At 35.7% G+C, this 17,156-nt stretch overlaps 3 protein-coding genes across 3 annotated transcripts; 2 read left to right on the forward strand and 1 right to left on the reverse strand.

Annotated features, from left to right (window-relative positions):
- The first annotated feature begins 28 nt into the window (after nucleotides 1–28).
- On the forward strand, nucleotides 29–3,460 carry LOC112041572 (uncharacterized). The gene is made up of 4 exons (XM_087014104.1): nucleotides 29–159; nucleotides 1,036–1,229; nucleotides 1,858–2,003; nucleotides 2,463–3,460. Exons 1-4 carry the CDS (start codon nucleotides 64–66, stop codon nucleotides 3,458–3,460), a joined length of 1,434 nt encoding a protein of 477 aa, XP_086870230.1. The 5' UTR covers nucleotides 29–63.
- A 2,211-nt stretch (nucleotides 3,461–5,671) lies between these two features.
- On the reverse strand, nucleotides 5,672–8,013 carry LOC106160071 (enkurin). Its single transcript, XM_013536581.2, has 4 exons — nucleotides 7,808–8,013; nucleotides 7,383–7,528; nucleotides 6,808–7,055; nucleotides 5,672–6,467 (listed from the first exon to the last, which is right to left on the reverse strand). The coding sequence occupies exons 1-4, from the start codon at nucleotides 7,873–7,875 to the stop codon at nucleotides 6,150–6,152; spliced, it is 780 nt and encodes a 259-aa protein (XP_013392035.1). The 5' UTR covers nucleotides 7,876–8,013; the 3' UTR covers nucleotides 5,672–6,149.
- Nucleotides 8,014–8,169: 156 nt separating this feature from the next.
- On the forward strand, nucleotides 8,170–14,444 carry LOC106173673 (hypoxanthine-guanine phosphoribosyltransferase). The gene is made up of 8 exons (XM_087013534.1): nucleotides 8,170–8,302; nucleotides 10,295–10,401; nucleotides 10,731–10,917; nucleotides 11,109–11,174; nucleotides 11,909–12,009; nucleotides 12,335–12,381; nucleotides 13,126–13,202; nucleotides 13,530–14,444. The coding sequence occupies exons 1-8, from the start codon at nucleotides 8,267–8,269 to the stop codon at nucleotides 13,584–13,586; spliced, it is 678 nt and encodes a 225-aa protein (XP_086869660.1). The 5' UTR covers nucleotides 8,170–8,266; the 3' UTR covers nucleotides 13,587–14,444.
- Nucleotides 14,445–17,156: the final 2,712 nt, after the last annotated feature.

A 17,156-nucleotide genomic window follows, 5' to 3' on the forward strand; every position in this document is an offset into this window, starting at 1 on the left:
GCCTGTCTTGCAACCTTGACCTCCAAAAAGGAGGAAAACTATACATCGATACCAATTTGCTACATGGACGGCACGACGGTGTTAAAACACCACATAAAGCATGAATTGTGCTCTACACGCCCTGCCTATCGAGAAGGGAGGGACCTTAAGGCTGTGAAGGTAAGAAATGGATTTAGATTTATGAGTAAACCACTTAACTGTGGCAATGCGTAACTTTTTAAAACTAAGTTTGCCCACAATTGGATCTCGATTTGTCCGAAGACGTTCAGGGGGTGGAAACGCGCTACTTATATGATTAAGACGAGCCTAGCCGTCAGTACCGGATGTTGTTTTGTGACCTTGAGGAGCAATTAGGTTCGGTCGTTGCGGCACGCATGAACAGTAGTTGAACTACCACACCTGGGTCTTTTGTTTTTGACAACTGTTCACTCGTCATCGAGGCGCTTGTTCAAGACTACAGGCTGATATCTACTAGTACTACCAGTGGCTTCATTAGTAACGTTCCCACAATACTTAGTTTTCTGTCTGTGCGTACATACCCTGAAAAAAGCCAGCCTCGCTGACGAGGACAATGGACGTTTCTCACCCCTCTCTAGGATTACCCCTGACGTTTTCAAACTCTTATCTGCGTTCTGTATTATTACTAGTCCTAGCCTTTACAACTAGTATATACAACCAATTATCTGTCTCTGACACCCTGAAAACTGCTTGGAACAGCTAGTGAATATGTATGAGTAGGAAATTTGATGAACTCGATGAACTCGAGAATATGTATGAATAGGAAATTTGATGCAGTGAGTAAAAATAAATAAATGAATGAATAAATAATGATAATAATAATAATAATACAAATTAAGAATTTTCTACTTAATATGGAATTTTAATCTGTGAAATATTTACTATAAAACTTCTTATGTAGTCTACTGCCAAGGTGCACAGTAAAAATGGAATCCGCCATGTAAAAAGAAATTATAATAAGAACGATTATTATTATTATTATTATTATTATTATTATTATTATTCCACCATTCCCAGGTATACAGTGTAGCTCAGGAGTCCCAGTACCTCCTAGTTCAGGGAGTACCAGCTGTGGGGGCCTCTGCAGAGCTGATCAAACTGTTTGCTTTATATGGGGAAATCTTGGAGTACAGAATTCTGGACCAGTATCCCACAGATGACAACTACACAGAAGTTTACTGGATAAAATATAAGAAGATACAGTCTGCAAGGTGGGTCTGGGTGACTGGAATTTTTTTCTTTAATTCTGTATTAATTTACTCATAGATTATGTAAGCACAGCCAATGCGTTTTATGGTATATCTAGATTTTTCTGAATTGTCAGATGTTGCTTTGATAATTTGTAATAAATATACTATTTTTGGTTAAGTTACTAGTAGATTTATTTACTTGGCATACTGGACATTTTTGATAAAACTAAGACCATAGTTTTAAACTTCCATATATAACTGAAGTAACTGTCTTGGATATAAGGTATCAAACATTATGCCTAAAAATATTGAATTTAAAATGGATTTAATTGATATAACTTTAGAGATCTTTAAATCAACTTATAGAACAAATGTTGGTTCATGGCAGTATTGGCTATATAGCCTTGTAGAATTTTATACAGTGTACTGTGGACGGGGCAATAGTCCGAAGGTTCAATAGTCCGAAGGTTCATTGGTCCGAATTTTCACTACAGAACCTTCGGACCAATGAACCCTTGATTTATAAACCGATGAAAATGTTACCGTTTTTTGGACCAATGAACCCTCAGACCAGTGAACCTTCGGACTATCAAGATGCCCCCCTGTGGACAGCAGTTGTTAACACTTGTTGTTAACCTTCACTTTCCAGGTTTGCCAAGAAGAAGCTAGACGACTATGCCTTCTTTGGAGGTGCACTTCACATCTGTTATGCCCCAGAATACGAGTCTGTCCAGGAAACCAAGGACAAGCTGCGGGAACGTAGAAGGGAGGTAGCAGTGAGGCTCAGAAAACTTAGTAAGTGGTACCAAGACTAAAAATGATAGAAGTTTAGTATGTGGCTGTAATAACTCAAGATTCTGAAGTGATGATAACTTGGCTAAAATTTGCTAAGTGGTTTTGAGGCTTAATAATTCAGTCATTGGCAGAGAGGCCAAAAGTCTCAATTGCTATAAATTGAAAATTAATAGAATAACTATTTATGTATTAATAAAACATAACTTATACCAGGCCAGCGCTTCGAACAATAGGATAATTGCACTTGTATTTCACATACAGGTTTACCTGTATTTTTATAGGCTTCGATGTGTTCATTCTGTTGTTTGATTGAAGTAATTTGAAATTTAGGTGTGGAAGTCTAAGAATGAATTTCTTTAGTTCTAGATATATGGAATTTTTAGTGCTGCATGGCGTATTTTATTTATTTCTTAATCTATGTGTCATCCTTTTATGTTTACCCAGCATATCTCATTTCAGAAGAGGCAAGTAGTTCCCAGTCTTCATTAGTGTCTGAGACAGCTACAGGAGACAGCTCTTCCATACTCCAGACCATAGCCACTGATACAGCCCCTGGGTCATCCCAGCCAGGGCTGGACAACACTGGACATCAGCACTGGTCAGATAGTGGACATCAACACATCTCAAGCAGTGGACAGAGGCCAGGGACTGACCACCATCACCATCAACACACAAAGACACAACAGGATCTCCAACATGAAACACGCATGTACAACACCCCACCCCCACCACCCCCACCACCCCCTCCTTTCCTCCCACCCCCACCCCTACCTCAGCCACACCCACCCTGGGGACACACCCACCACCACCCTGGGTATCACCCCCACCCATTGTATCCCAGCATGCACCCAGAAGGGCGGTATGGGTGGGGGGTTCCAGGACTTCACCCCCAGCCTCAGGGTACACCAGCAGGACCCCCGGGTCACTTAACCCCTGGGCATCATCCTGTGGTCACTTCCCATGGACATGCTGGTTATAGTACAGGAAGTGACCAACAGGGGGCGTTAGGAGGGACAAATCTCAGAAACTGGAATAATGCCATGAAGCAGGATTTGACAGAAAAATTGCATGGTGACAAACAAAGCTCTGTTAATAAAAGTCATAATAATTCTCTGTCACGTGATGGACCTACACAACCAGTTGTAGATAGAAACCTGACATCAGGAGACATTGTTGTCAAAAATTTCAAACCCAAGAACCAGACAGCACCAAAGTTTATACCTAGACAGGCTTTACAAAAGATTCAAAAACAGAGTGAAACCAAAGAATCCTCAAATGCGGACAGAGATCTCTTAAATGAAGACTTACGGCGGAATGCATGTATTCTTGGAGATGTTAAAGGTCCGGCAGTAAAACCTGGAGAAGAGAGGAAGGCGATGGAGGAAGAAGAAAAATCTGTTGATAACACTGTGAAACAAATCAGGGACAAAGTGAAAAGTGTAGGTGAAAATAACTGAGATTGTGAACAGAACAAAGATTGTGACAATTTGGAGTTTTGGTTAAGCAGAGCAGAGTTTATTATTTTTTGCATTTTTTTTTTTTTTACTTACTTAGATTTGACTAAAGAACTGTTTCAAAAGTCAGTGAAATAATTGTAACAATATTCAGATTTTTGAATCAACCAACAGTTCATCAGCTTTTACTTTTTTTTAGTTAAAATGCTAATATAATGTGAAGTATAGAATGTATTAATTATCAGCAGTAACATTGTGGTTTCTTTCAACTTCCAGTTTTCAACAACTTTGCCGTTACCAATTCCAAAGAAGAAAAGAAAAACTGAATCAGGCAGCTGACGATGAGACACTGCTTGAAGAGTGCCAAGAACACAGGCAGATACTAATAAAGATTCTGCCGTTTTGGCTTACCTAAACAGGGGAAAGTGCCTTCATTAGTTGACTGAAGCATCAACCCTCACAGGTGTTTTGACTCTGTAAAATTAACATTTCTTTTTCACCATCGTTTCTTAAAAAAATGAAAAACTCTTTTCACAGTTATGTGGATTGTGTTTGTTATGATACTTTGTCTGACAATTAAACTACTCGGTGTCAATACACAGACAGGACAGAGATGTGGTGGTGATTGTGTTTGTTATGATACTATGTCTGACAATTAAACTACTCGGTGTCAATACACAGACAGGACAGAGATGTGGTGGTGATTGTGGTTGTTATGATACTATGTCTGACAATTAAACTACTCGGTGTCAATACACAGACAGGACAGAGATGTGGTGGTGATTGTGTTTGTTATGATACTATGTCTGACAATTAAACTACTCAGTGTCAATACACAGACAGGACAGAGATGTGGTGGTGATTGTGTTTGTTATGATACTATGTCTGACAATTAAACTACTCAGTGTCAATACACAGACAGGACAGAGATGTGGTGGTGATTGTGTTTGTTATGATACTATGTCTGACAATTAAACTACTCAGTGTCAATACACAGACAGGACAGAGATGTGGTGGTGATTGTGTTTGTTATGATACTATGTCTGACAATTAAACTACTCAGTGTCAATACACAGGACAGAGATGTGGTGGTGATTGTGTTTGTTATGATACTATGTCTGACAATTAAACTACTCAGTGTCAACACAGACAGGACAGAGATGTGGTGGTGATTGTGTTTGTTATGATACTATGTCTGACAATTAAACTACTCGGTGTCAATACACAGACAGGACAGAGATGTGGTGGTGATTGTGTTTGTTATGATACTATGTCTGACAATTAAACTACTCGGTGTCAATACACAGACAGGACAGAGATGTGGTGGTGATTGTGTTTGTTATGATACTATGTCTGACAATTAAACTACTCAGTGTCAATACACAGACAGGACAGAGATGTGGTGGTGATTGTGTTTGTTATGATACTATGTCTGACAATTAAACTACTCAGTGTCAACACACAGACAGGACAGAGATGTGGTGGTGATTGTGGTTGTTATGATACTATGTCTGACAATTAAACTACTCAGTGTCAATACACAGACAGGACAGAGATGTGGTGGTGATTGTGGTTGTTATGATACTATGTCTGACAATTAAACTACTCAGTGTCAACACACAGACAGGACAGAGATGTGGTGGTGATTGTGTTTGTTATGATACTATGTCTGACAATTAAACTACTCGGTGTCAATACACAGACAGGACAGAGATGTGGTGGTGATTGTGGTTGTTATGATACTATGTCTGACAATTAAACTACTCAGTGTCAATACACAGACAGGACAGAGATGTGGTGGTGATTGTGGTTGTTATGATACTATGTCTGACAATTAAACTACTCAGTGTCAACACACAGACAGGACAGAGATGTGGTGGTGATTGTGGTTGTTGTGATGTCAGATTTGTCTCATCTAACACAATTTTAATTGAGGACCAAATTAATCAATGCACTGTCCTCGGCACAAACAAAACAGAGAACTTGGAAGGTTAAATATTGATGTTTTTGCCTTGGTGTATAAAAGTCCTCTAGCTGACATGAAACATCTTTAGTGTTTGATCCTATTAGTAAATAGAGTGACAATGACGATTTCAAATTTATTCGAAGTTAATGAAAAGGACTTCTTTTGTTTAATGGAGGGGGAGTGAAAGTAAGAGTGAGAAAGAGTAAAATAAGGACATATTGGTAATTAAAAAAAAGAACTAAAGCCGGTTATATTTACATGTAAATTTTATTACTGTAACAACTTGCTTTCAGAGTGTTGATGACATTAACATTACATAATATATGTTTTTATTTAACATTAAAACAAGTTGGCAAACTTACAAATGACAATGATGACTTATTTACAAAATGAGCCATGAAATTATTACTCCTACACCAAGAAATACTGTGTACATGATGCGTACGTGACAACAAGGTCTTTGAGCAGATTTTCCAGATGTGAAATAGGTTCAAAAATGAATGATTGCTTTTCTGCTTTCACAAATTAAAAGTTTCATCAAAGGCACTGTTTAGATGTAAACCAGAAAAACTAATAATACTTTTAGGGAGTTAAAACAAAAATCCTTCCATTTTCAATTCGGTAACACATGTAACAAAAGACACAGTCTTTGAAAAGATTGCTTTTTCATATACACTTGATTTCGTGGAAGTTTATAAATACTGACATTAGAAAAAAAAGTCCCACTTAATTTGCAATGTAGATGACTTTGTGCTTTTCTATTGTTTCAATGTCTCTTTCTAACTGCTTCATCTCCGCCTCCATGCGCTCTTTGCGGTTCTTCTTGGGCACAGTATCCGTGACAACTGACAGCCCTTGATATTGGTGGTGAATCTCCTCCCAGTTTGCTTTGAGTCCCGCGAGAATGACTTGTCTCTCGGCCTCGGAGAGCTGCTTCATGGCCCCACGACGGAAGTGCTCAGCGATGTAAGCTTCATACTCTTCCTGTGCTCTAATCACCTCCTTGTTACGCTTCACAAGATATCCTGGTGTCTGACCAAAATCCTGGTAACATAATAGATGTATATTTTAATTATTGAAATTAAATTATCTTTATATTTTTATTTAGTTTTCTTAATAATTTTTTACATATCAATTTCTTTTAAAACAGACAAAGTAAATATGCTGTGTGTCTTTTAACTTGGTGATTCAACATCATTTTTTTAACAATAAATGAAGAAGTGGACAATATAATTTAAAATATCTACAAAAACATTTCCCCTAATGATCCTGCAATTTTGTATCAAACACAACACATCAAATAAAAAAAATAAATAAATAAAAAAAAAAAATCTATCACATTTGGATTGAACAAGAATGGATATATATTGCAAGCCATCCTTACCTTCTTGTGGATAAACTTAGGCTCCAGTCCAGATGGATCAAGTGGCCACTTATCTCCTCCCCTGGTGTCCACAAAGTTCTTGTCTGGCTTCTTGGGGACAGACATGATGTTACCCACAGCGTTATTGGTGATGAAGTTCTTCGTTGTCCTCAGTCCCATGAGAGGTTTGTCTTCTTTGTGTGGAACTGGTGGTCTGCGTCTGTCCGCGTCTGGGTATGTGAAGGGTTCACCGGCAAACACGTGCTCTCCTAGGAAGAACAAGATTGGATATTGTAAAGGTTTTGATTATATTCTGATGACATTATGTTAGATACATTGACTTGACAGGTACCAAAATGTAACCAAAATTGTAACTCACATTTAGCTATGATTATAGAAGTCACACACTAAGGGGCTGTTTCAAAATGTTTAAATAAAATAAAATAGAAAAGTGTACTTATGTTAAAATAATTTTACACTGATTCATAAGAGAAATAAATTTAGAAAATAAATGAAGGGGATATTTATTGAAGCTAAGTATAAATCAAAGCAGTTAGTGGACTAGACAAAGATCAATGTTGTATTTTGACACTTACGAGGGGGTAATTTTGGCTCCTTGGAATGTTTCTTAAGGAAGTTATCAGTGGTTGGCACAGGAACCTTGGCCTGCCCCATTGTCTTGTAACCCGACTTCCCTTCTTGTCTTTCTTCTCGAGCCATTTGCTTGAACTTTGACGTATACCTAAATAAAGTAAGAAACACTGATAAACTGTTTACCTTTACTCAAAACATTAAAATCATTAAAATAAAAACATCAGTTTACAACTTGTCAACTATAATTTCCCCCCTATTTTCACATTTTAATGGAATTTTTAATATCCCCTGCAATGTTTGGCGGCTGCACTTATAGATACAAAACAGACGCATATGTTAATATTAAATATCAGTATGATAATATCATAAGATGGCTTGTTTGAAAAATTCTTCAAAAAGGGTGAAAATTCTAGATCTTATAACTTACCTTGCTGGTTTTGGAGGCTTTACCTCCTCTCTAGGAATCAAATTGTAGATATTCTCCTCTTGCAACATCTTGAAATCTTAGTAAAATTGCACGAAACACAACAAATAACAATCCTGACGGTCCGTCAGCTGTGAAACCTGCAGTATAATGTGAAATCAACGTGGAACACAGCAGAACAATACGACCTACAAACAAATAGACGTCTCCTAGGAGACGGGACCCGGATGTGGAATACTGGACACTAGAGGGCCAAGACAATCCTAGTTACAACACACGTTAGCATTGCAATGACCCTTTTTGGAAATAGCGAGTACAATAATTGTTTTGATATTAAACGATAATTTGATTGCCCTATGTTTTTGTAACTTGTGTAAACATTTATGCTTCACTTTAAATCTGACTTTCTTGAACTTCCTGAGACCCACTGCGCATGCCTGAGAGGTCAGAGAGGTCAACTAAATGAAAGCAAGCATGGCTGGGAATGACTGTGTAGTGGTAAGTGCCAATGTCACAACGTGTTTAACAGACTTTCATTGGAAAATATTAACCAAAAATTAGAACCTAAATACTATTTCAGATATAATCTGTGCGTGTACTTGTTCAAAACATTTAGTTGATTTAAAGACTATCTAATTTCACTTATCAATGAATCGGTGACAGCTACTAGTAAGTTGAAACTGGGGTGGAACAATCCTCAAGCCCAGCTTGCCTCTGTTGTTCGCCAAAAATAATCGATGAGCGACAGAGGCAAGCTGATAAGAGGGCATTTTTTAGTGCACTTCCAGTCTCAGGTAAGAGCTCGAGTGATAAGTCAAGAGATCGCTACTCCAAGTATATAGTGATAAAATGGTGTCATTCGAGTACTAATACGTTTTGACGTGCGATAATGTCACTGAGTCTACTTAAGTCATTCGGTGCTACTACATTACTTTGGTATCTGTAAGACCACATATTGTAGGCTTTTGTCTGATGGTGTATTTAACTGTTTTATTTCAGAAGCTTTTGAACTGTGGCGATTTACTAGTATTTATTTACAGTATATTTATTTGATTGTTAATTTATTTGTAATATACTGAGTAAACTTTAATAAAAATATCCTAATTAATTTAGCCATTATTTAGGATTATCATACACATACTGTAATCATGGTGCAGAAATAGACACACTTGAACTTTAGAGATGCATATATAGAGTGTGAAGTGATCATAAACTGACAGTACCCAACCTTTCCATGAAACATTAGTAAACGTTAGAAACAGCTGCATCTGTGTAGATTTTCCAATTAAACTGAGATACAAGGGTGACTGCACCTATTATAGTGAGGTATTTTGAGATGTTCTCAACTATCAGCTAAAGGAAATACATTCTGAAAACCCTTATCCATCATTCTGTTTGTGTTGAGAATACATATTTGAGAATTATTATGGTATGATATGATATTCTCCCCTCATACCCTCATCCTACCCACATCCCTCCCACCCACCCCTCTGACATTCTCTCACATGCCACCCCACCCCAGCTCACTCCAACTCCCCGGGCATTCTCCAACACCCCCCCCCCCCCCTCCACACACACACACACACACACACACACACACACACACACACACACACACACAGATACTTAATTATCATCATTCTGGATAAATTAATATAATATTATGTGAACCCTGGCACTGGGTTGCGTGTGATAATAGAAGGTATTTTCTGACTTTTAACATGACTTTTAACATTTTGAACTTTGTATTGGTGACATTTACTTTAAGACTTTCATACTATAAAAGTATGTGTTTGAGAACTTACTGCAGTCCTACTTTTACTAGACAAAACAACATGCAGTTGTTACTGTGTGAACAGAAATCTGCATGGATTCAAATTTGTATTCCTTTCTGCTTGTATTACTCTGTTCGTGATCTGTGGAATTTTCTGCAACCTGCTTTCATTATTGTACAAATTAAAATTTAACTTCACACTAAGCTCATCACTGAAGCTCGAGATAAACACTGCGCGTTTGACGTAATATTTGTTGACTTTTCAAAGATAAGTGCAGATAGCATAGTTGTACTTACAACATATTGAATCGTGCCCCTGATTCCTGATGTCGTAATGCAAGTTGACAAAGTGTAGCTCAGGTATTCCCAGGCAAAGTGCACTTGAGAACTTTTGTCTGATAATTGGTCTTAGCTTATAGACCAAAACTTTATCTGCTTTCCATGTGTTATTACTACCTTGCACTTTTTGTGCTCTTGTTTATTTATAGATCAACCTCTTATAATTAATAGATTGATTAATTAAGTAATTGATTAATGACTATAATTAATACACAAGAGACAGATGCAAGAGACAGATTTCAGTGCTTCTTTTTTCTTGGGGGGTCTATTTATGTATTTCATTTATTTCTCTATTTAGATCCCAGATAACTGGCACTTTTACAATTTGAACTGTCCTGTCAATTTTTCTTTGTACTTATTTCTACATTTTATTGTAGATCCCTGACGACTGGCAGGGTTACAAGCTGGACCTGTTCTGTATCCCCAAACACTATGAAGATGATCTGGAGGATATTATGATTCCTTCAGGACTTATAGATGACAGGTGATTGAATTACAGCTACTATATATATATATATATATATATATATATATATATATATATATATATATATATATATATATATATATATATATATATAAGTGATTGAGGGAATATTGGCAAAAATCTGTTGACTTGGGTGAACTGTACAACTATACTATAGTCATGAAATGTACTGTGAAATAGTTTTTCAGTGTCTCTTGTGTAGAATTAAATTAGTTTGTAAAAAAAATAATGTTTTAAAATTAAATACATATCATTTAAATACATAATATATGTAATAAATAAATACATAAATTAAATACATATCATTTTCATATTTCGACTTGTAGAGTGGAGAGACTGGCGCGGAATATCTGCCAAGACTTCGGCCATGCTGACCACTTGGTGGCGCTGTGTGTGCTGAAAGGAGGCTACAAATTCTTCGCAGACCTGCTGGACAAGATAAAACAGTTAAACAGGAATATCGAACACTCAGTGCCCATCTCCATTGACTTTATCAGGGTTAAGAGTTATGTGGTATGGACAGTCAAATTTATTTAAAGATTCAAAATCATATTTACTTTATACCAGCAGAAAAGTGTTTTGATTAATTTTATTGTTGCCTCATATTTTAGCCATCTGTGGCCATGTTGTAATGATTTTGATAATATTTATTGATTGACTTATACGATATATATCTATTTACTTACTGCCATTGTTCCCCATAGGATGACCAAACAAGCGATGAAGTTCAAATCCTAGGAGTGGATAACCTGGATAATATCACAGGAAAGGTATATCTTTTGGTTATAAATGTATATGGGTCACTTATAATTTATTCGGACGAATTGCCAGTAATTTTAAAGATGGATACCTCCCCTTCCCCCTTGGTGATCCAACTTGTGAAATGGCGTATAAGCTAGATAAGATTTTGGTTCAGGATGCATTTTCAGCATTCAGCATTTTCTACCACCACCCCCCAACACACACACACACATACACACACACACACACAAACGCGCACACACACGCACTTGTGCTATTATAACCAAGGTTCACCATATCTAAACTTACCAATCAGATCTGTAAGCACATTTGAGTTCAGTCTATTTCTTTAACATTATTATGTGAAACTCGCTGCGTTGTGTGACAAACCTCATGTTAAGCTGTGAGATGTTCCCTTCAAGAGGTGATGGAAAATTACCAATGACTAGAAAGAATATATATTAAACATATTATTGTATCTCAGATTGTAAAATATACGTTTGTTTCGTATGTTTCCAGGATAAGGAAGGTACTTCCTAAAAAATTCCAAAGCTAGAAAAAATTAGTATTAAAACTAAATGCTGAAGACCACATACAAGTCTGAATTCACTTTATCTGTTCAACATTTTCTATGTATAGTTTACTGCTCTGTAACAGTCAAGAGATGATGGAAAATTACCATCAGGTAGAAAGTATGTATATAAATCAAATATTTTAGTGTGTCTCAGATTGTAAAATATCGGTTTGTTTTGTCTATTTTCAGAATGTGTTGATAGTAGAAGACATAGTAGATACTGGGAAGACAATGGAAAGGTTACTAAAACACCTAGAACAGTACAAACCCAAGAGGGTTAGGGTCACCAGGTACTGCTGGAAAAAACGTTTTCAAGTTAGCAAAATTAGTTTTACAAAATGTCAAAGACAGTATGCTGTGATTTGAGTTTTAATTTTTGATCATGAGCACTTATTATATTTTATTTTATTTTATTTTATTTTATTCTAGCTGTTTTGTCAGGAAAGAAAAAAAGCAGAAGTTAAACACAGAAAAGACCATATACTTTGACTCAAGTAATATGTATAGATCTTGAGGAATTCAATTTAGGTAATTTTGTGAAAGATGAATTTTATCAAAAAAAAAAAAAAAAAGAGAAATGCATTTATATCAAAAGTATTTTTATTTTGTTTTCAGTTTACTAGTTAAAAGAACCAAAGGCAGCACAGGATACAGACCAGATTGTACGTGACTATGGTAACAGTTACAATAGTAACACTTACAATTCTACATATCATGAATTATCCACTACTTAATTTACTATACTTAAGATTTATACCATTATATCGGTAATGTTTGAGTTGGACTTCATTCCAAATAGGTTAGCAAAATTTTTCCACACCATAAAACTAGTTTTACTCTGACATACACTTGGGAAAACTAACAAGTGACAATAGAACCTAACACCCCATTTCCATAGATTAGATCGACCTACTTTGGATCGACCTAACTCCCTGGGGGTTCGCGCTGAATAGCTGTCAGCCGGGCGGACACGAAAGTTAATTGCCCCTTACGGCTTGTAGTGGGCGGGGACGGACACTTAAGGGGGATTATCTGACGGTAGTCTGGTGAGACTCCCCGCGGTGATAGATCGATCTAAAGTTGTGGGAATAGACCCATAGTCACAGGTTTTATAATGAAAAGTGCAGCTGGTTTCTTGTAAAATGATGCTAATTATGGCCCAGAGCATTTGATAGACAAAGTGTAGCTAATAAGATTAATTAAGAGATAAAACTCCAAGAGGGCAATCCTCCTATCAAAATGCAAAAAAATTTAAGCGGAAAATATATGATAAAGTAATCATTTGTAAAATATTTGGAGAATTGATTTCAGTTGGAATTGTAAACAAAGAGACTTCTAAATTCAAAGTTCATAGTCATGTGTATTTATGTATTAGTACATAATTGGAGTTAATTTATTCATTTCAGACATAGGCTTTGAGATACCATGTCGTTTTGTCGTAGGGTACGCACTTGACTATAACGAGCATTTCAGGGACCTAGGGGTAAGTGTTTCGTTTGTGGATGTGCAGTGTGTGTGTGTGTGTGTGTGGGGGGGGGGGGGGGTGAGTGGGAAACTGTGGGAGGCTGTGGGGGGGGGGGGGGCAGTCCTGCTCCTGAGCACTCTTAAATAATACTTTAACATTCACTTCAAGTTTATAAATGTGTACACAATTTTTTGAAAGATTTGCAAGTTTATTTAAGCCATGATGACTTTTATGGTTCTGTAATTGTATTGTTTTATGATATGAAATAATACAGGGAAAGTAGATGTTTCTGACTTATTGTTAAACAATATTTCATAATTTAAGAAATAAATATTTTAATTTCAGCATATTTGTGTCATCAATGAGAAAGGAAAGAAAAAATATGCAGCAGGAGCTATGTAGAGATGTGACCAAGACTAAAACGGAGAGTTTTGAGCTGCCATTTGTAAAACTTTTTTACACCAGAGTAAGAATTTATAAAAAAAAAATAAAAAAAACTAGTCTCACAAAAATGGGGGCTTCAATTTGGATGTGTAGTAAACTATGAAGGTCAGCACACTATAGCCGTCATATAAGCAGCATTCTTATCATATCTGTACCTAGTTCTCCTCCGTCTCTCCCCAGGGAGTGAGAGGAACCCGAGATCGAGAACAGGATGGTGGAGACTGTGGCCATTTAATTTGACATTAATCACAAATGTATGCCTTATCTATTATGTTCTCCAAATTACAATACATAAATCCAATTTTTAGAGTTGTGACTTTTTTGTTTTTGAGAATTTCTCATAAGGGATACATGGAGATATATAGTCTGAATGGCACAGATTGTGGTTATAATAAAAAAAAATCCAAGTGGGTTTATATATTTCAAATTAACCTCAGTAGTTTGGGACTAAGGGAAATTTGTTGTAATTTCCAGGAAAATGAATTAATATATTAAAATTTGTTATTGTGAAGATCTGCACTACTAATACAAGGATAAATGTCTGCAAGTAGGCTTTTTATTATAGACATTTTGTTATGTGGTATCTGATGCAAAGTTTTACCCAGAACTTGGCATCTTTTTTATTGCCAGTGGTAAATTTTAACATCTGCTGTACTTAATACCAAAACATGTAGATTTTAGGTATATTTTTAACTCAATATTTCTCTCATATGTAGAATATTTTAATTAGCATACACCTCTATTTGTAAGGAAATTGATTCCTTTGTGGCTTTTGTCCTGTAAAAAGAAAAAAAAGCCAATTGTGCCATCATTTTTTATGTACAGACACAGATGTGTCTGTACATATTGCCATCACCTGCGTCTGTCGTCGCCGTCGCCGTTCATGTCGCCGTTCATGTCGATGTCGCCGTCGCCGTCGCCGTGCACTTTCAGCGTTAACACCATAAGTGGAAGACAGTTTTACTTTTTGGCTTTATATTTACAGAGCTGATGAATATTCATAAAACGCAGGTCAAGTTCGAAAATCAGCATGATCGGGCCATTATTGTAGAATTTATGCTGTTTTTTCACTTTTCAGCATATATGCAACACTGTTAACACATTTCAAAGAAAACCGATAGGCCTGTTGTCATGAAACTCACAGGAGTAATCAATCTTACTTAAACGCAGGTCAAGTTCGAAAATCGGCATGATCGGGCCACCATTTTAGTAGTTATGCTGTTTTTTCACTTTTCAGCATATATGCAACACTGTTAACACATTTCAAAGATAACTGATAAGCCTGTTGTCATGAAACTCACAGGAGTAATCAATCTTCCTAAAACGCAGGTCAAGTTCGAAAATCGGCATGATCGGGCCACCATTTTAGTAGTTATGCTGTTTTTTCACTTTTCAGCATATATGCAACACTGTTAACACATTTCAAAGAAAACTGATAGGCCTGTTGTCATGAAACTCACAGGAGTAATCAATCTTACTAAAACGCAGGTCAAGTTCGAAAATCAGCATAATCGGGCCATTATTTTATAAGTTATGCTGTTTTTTCACATTTCTTCTTGATTCAATTCTTAGGCATGTTAACAGTCTCATTATTTAATTAATAAGATATGTTAAAGTGTTTGCTTGACATTTCCTGCATCTTTACAACATTGTTAGTTGATTATGTAAAAATGATGGTAAACTTGTTATCATGTATTGTGTAATAAAGTGTCAAAAATGGAAATAAACTCATATTATTGCAGTTTGTAAGATTCAATCATTCATTATGTTCAGAAACTCAGAATGGAGGAAATTGGACATTTGACACTGTTCTATTGATATTTTTCACATCTCATCAACTTTCTTAGTTGAACATATAAAAATGGCAGTAAACTGTTAATTTTGTTTTATGTTAAAAAAGTGTTAAAAATGGAAATAAACGCATTTCATTACAGTACTGTCTTGTTTCACATTTCCTCAGATTCAATTCTTAGGCATGTTAACAGTCTCATCATTTAACTAATAAGATACGTAAAAGTCTTTGTTTAACATTTCCTGCATCTTTGCAACATTGTTAGTTGATTATGTAAAAATGATGGTAAGCTTGTTATCATGTATTGTATAATAGAGTTTCAAAAATGGAAATAAACTCTTATCATTGCAGTTTGTCAGATTCATTCATTCATTCACTATGTTCAGAAACTCAGAATGGAGGAAATTGGACATTAAACACTGTTCTATTGATATTTTTCCCATCTCATCAATTTTCTTAGTTGATCATATAAAAATGGCAGTAAAGTGTTAATTTTGTTATATGTTAAAAAATTGTTAAAAATGGAAAAAAATGCATTTCAGGACAGTACTGTCTTGTCTACATTTTGGCATTTTCAAGTTGTGACTTTGAAGTTCCATGGGCCTGAAGACCTTTGCTAGTCACATTTTCTGAATATCCATGATACTAATATTTTATTATTAAAAATTGATGGTTATTATCCTGTTAAACATTATGTAATATTGCATCAAAATTTGAAGAAACCCCTATTTTGGACACTGCTCCCTTAATGACCATTTAAAGAAAACTATGTCAACTGTTCTCAAACTTACAGGAAAGAAACATGGGACTAAAATACAGTTTCATTAGGCAGTGCAGTCTATTTGGTAAATTTTTCTGGCAGTTAATCAGTTTTTTGTGAAAATTTAATTTTTCACATATTGGCAATTTCAAGGTGTGACTTAGAACCACCTTGGGCTTGAAGACCCATGCTAGTCACATTTTCTGAAAATCCACGATACGTATATTTTATTATTAAAAACTGATGTTCTTTATGCTGTTAAGCATTATGAAATATTGCATCAAAATAGAATAAAACACAATATTGGGTATTGCTGCCATGATGACCATCATGGGAAAACCATATTACTTATGATTGTCAAACTTTTAAAAAAGAAACACAGGACTAAAATGCAGCTCGAGTTGGAAAAGCAGTCTAATTGACTTTTTTTTTTGGAAGTTTTACATTTTCAAAGTGTGAACTTGAACTCCCATGGGCCTTGAAGCCTTATGCTTGTTACACATTTTACTTACATTGGTATTACCTGTTGAGCATAATTAAAATTTGATGTTGAATTTTCAGTTTAACATAATGTACTTTTACATCAGAATTGACAGTAGCCTATTTTGTTATTTCCTGCTTTTTGTCTGTACATTTGACAGCTTTGCTGCCTTGTTTTATTAAAAGTATCAGTTTATTATGATATATCTCAGCATTATAGGAATGTACGTATGTATTTTAACAGAAGAAATTGTCGCCACATATTTCTTTTAGTTCACAGGTTTCTTTATACAGTTTTCCATGACATAACTATCCATAAAGAAAAAAAAAAAAAAAAAAAAAAATGTCTGTCCGTTTCTTGTCTAAAGATGGCAGTATTCCATGGCATAACTAAAAAAAATATGTATATGAGATAGTGATGGACAGATATGTTACTAGTACTCTGATCATCGCTGTTTATTTAAAATAATATCCGATTTGTTTTTGAAGGTTTTAA

Source organism: Lingula anatina, chromosome 5, assembly GCF_051362555.1.
Source record: "Lingula anatina isolate TDL-2025a chromosome 5, LinAna3.0, whole genome shotgun sequence".
Classification (NCBI taxonomy): Eukaryota; Metazoa; Brachiopoda; class Lingulata; order Lingulida; family Lingulidae; genus Lingula; species Lingula anatina.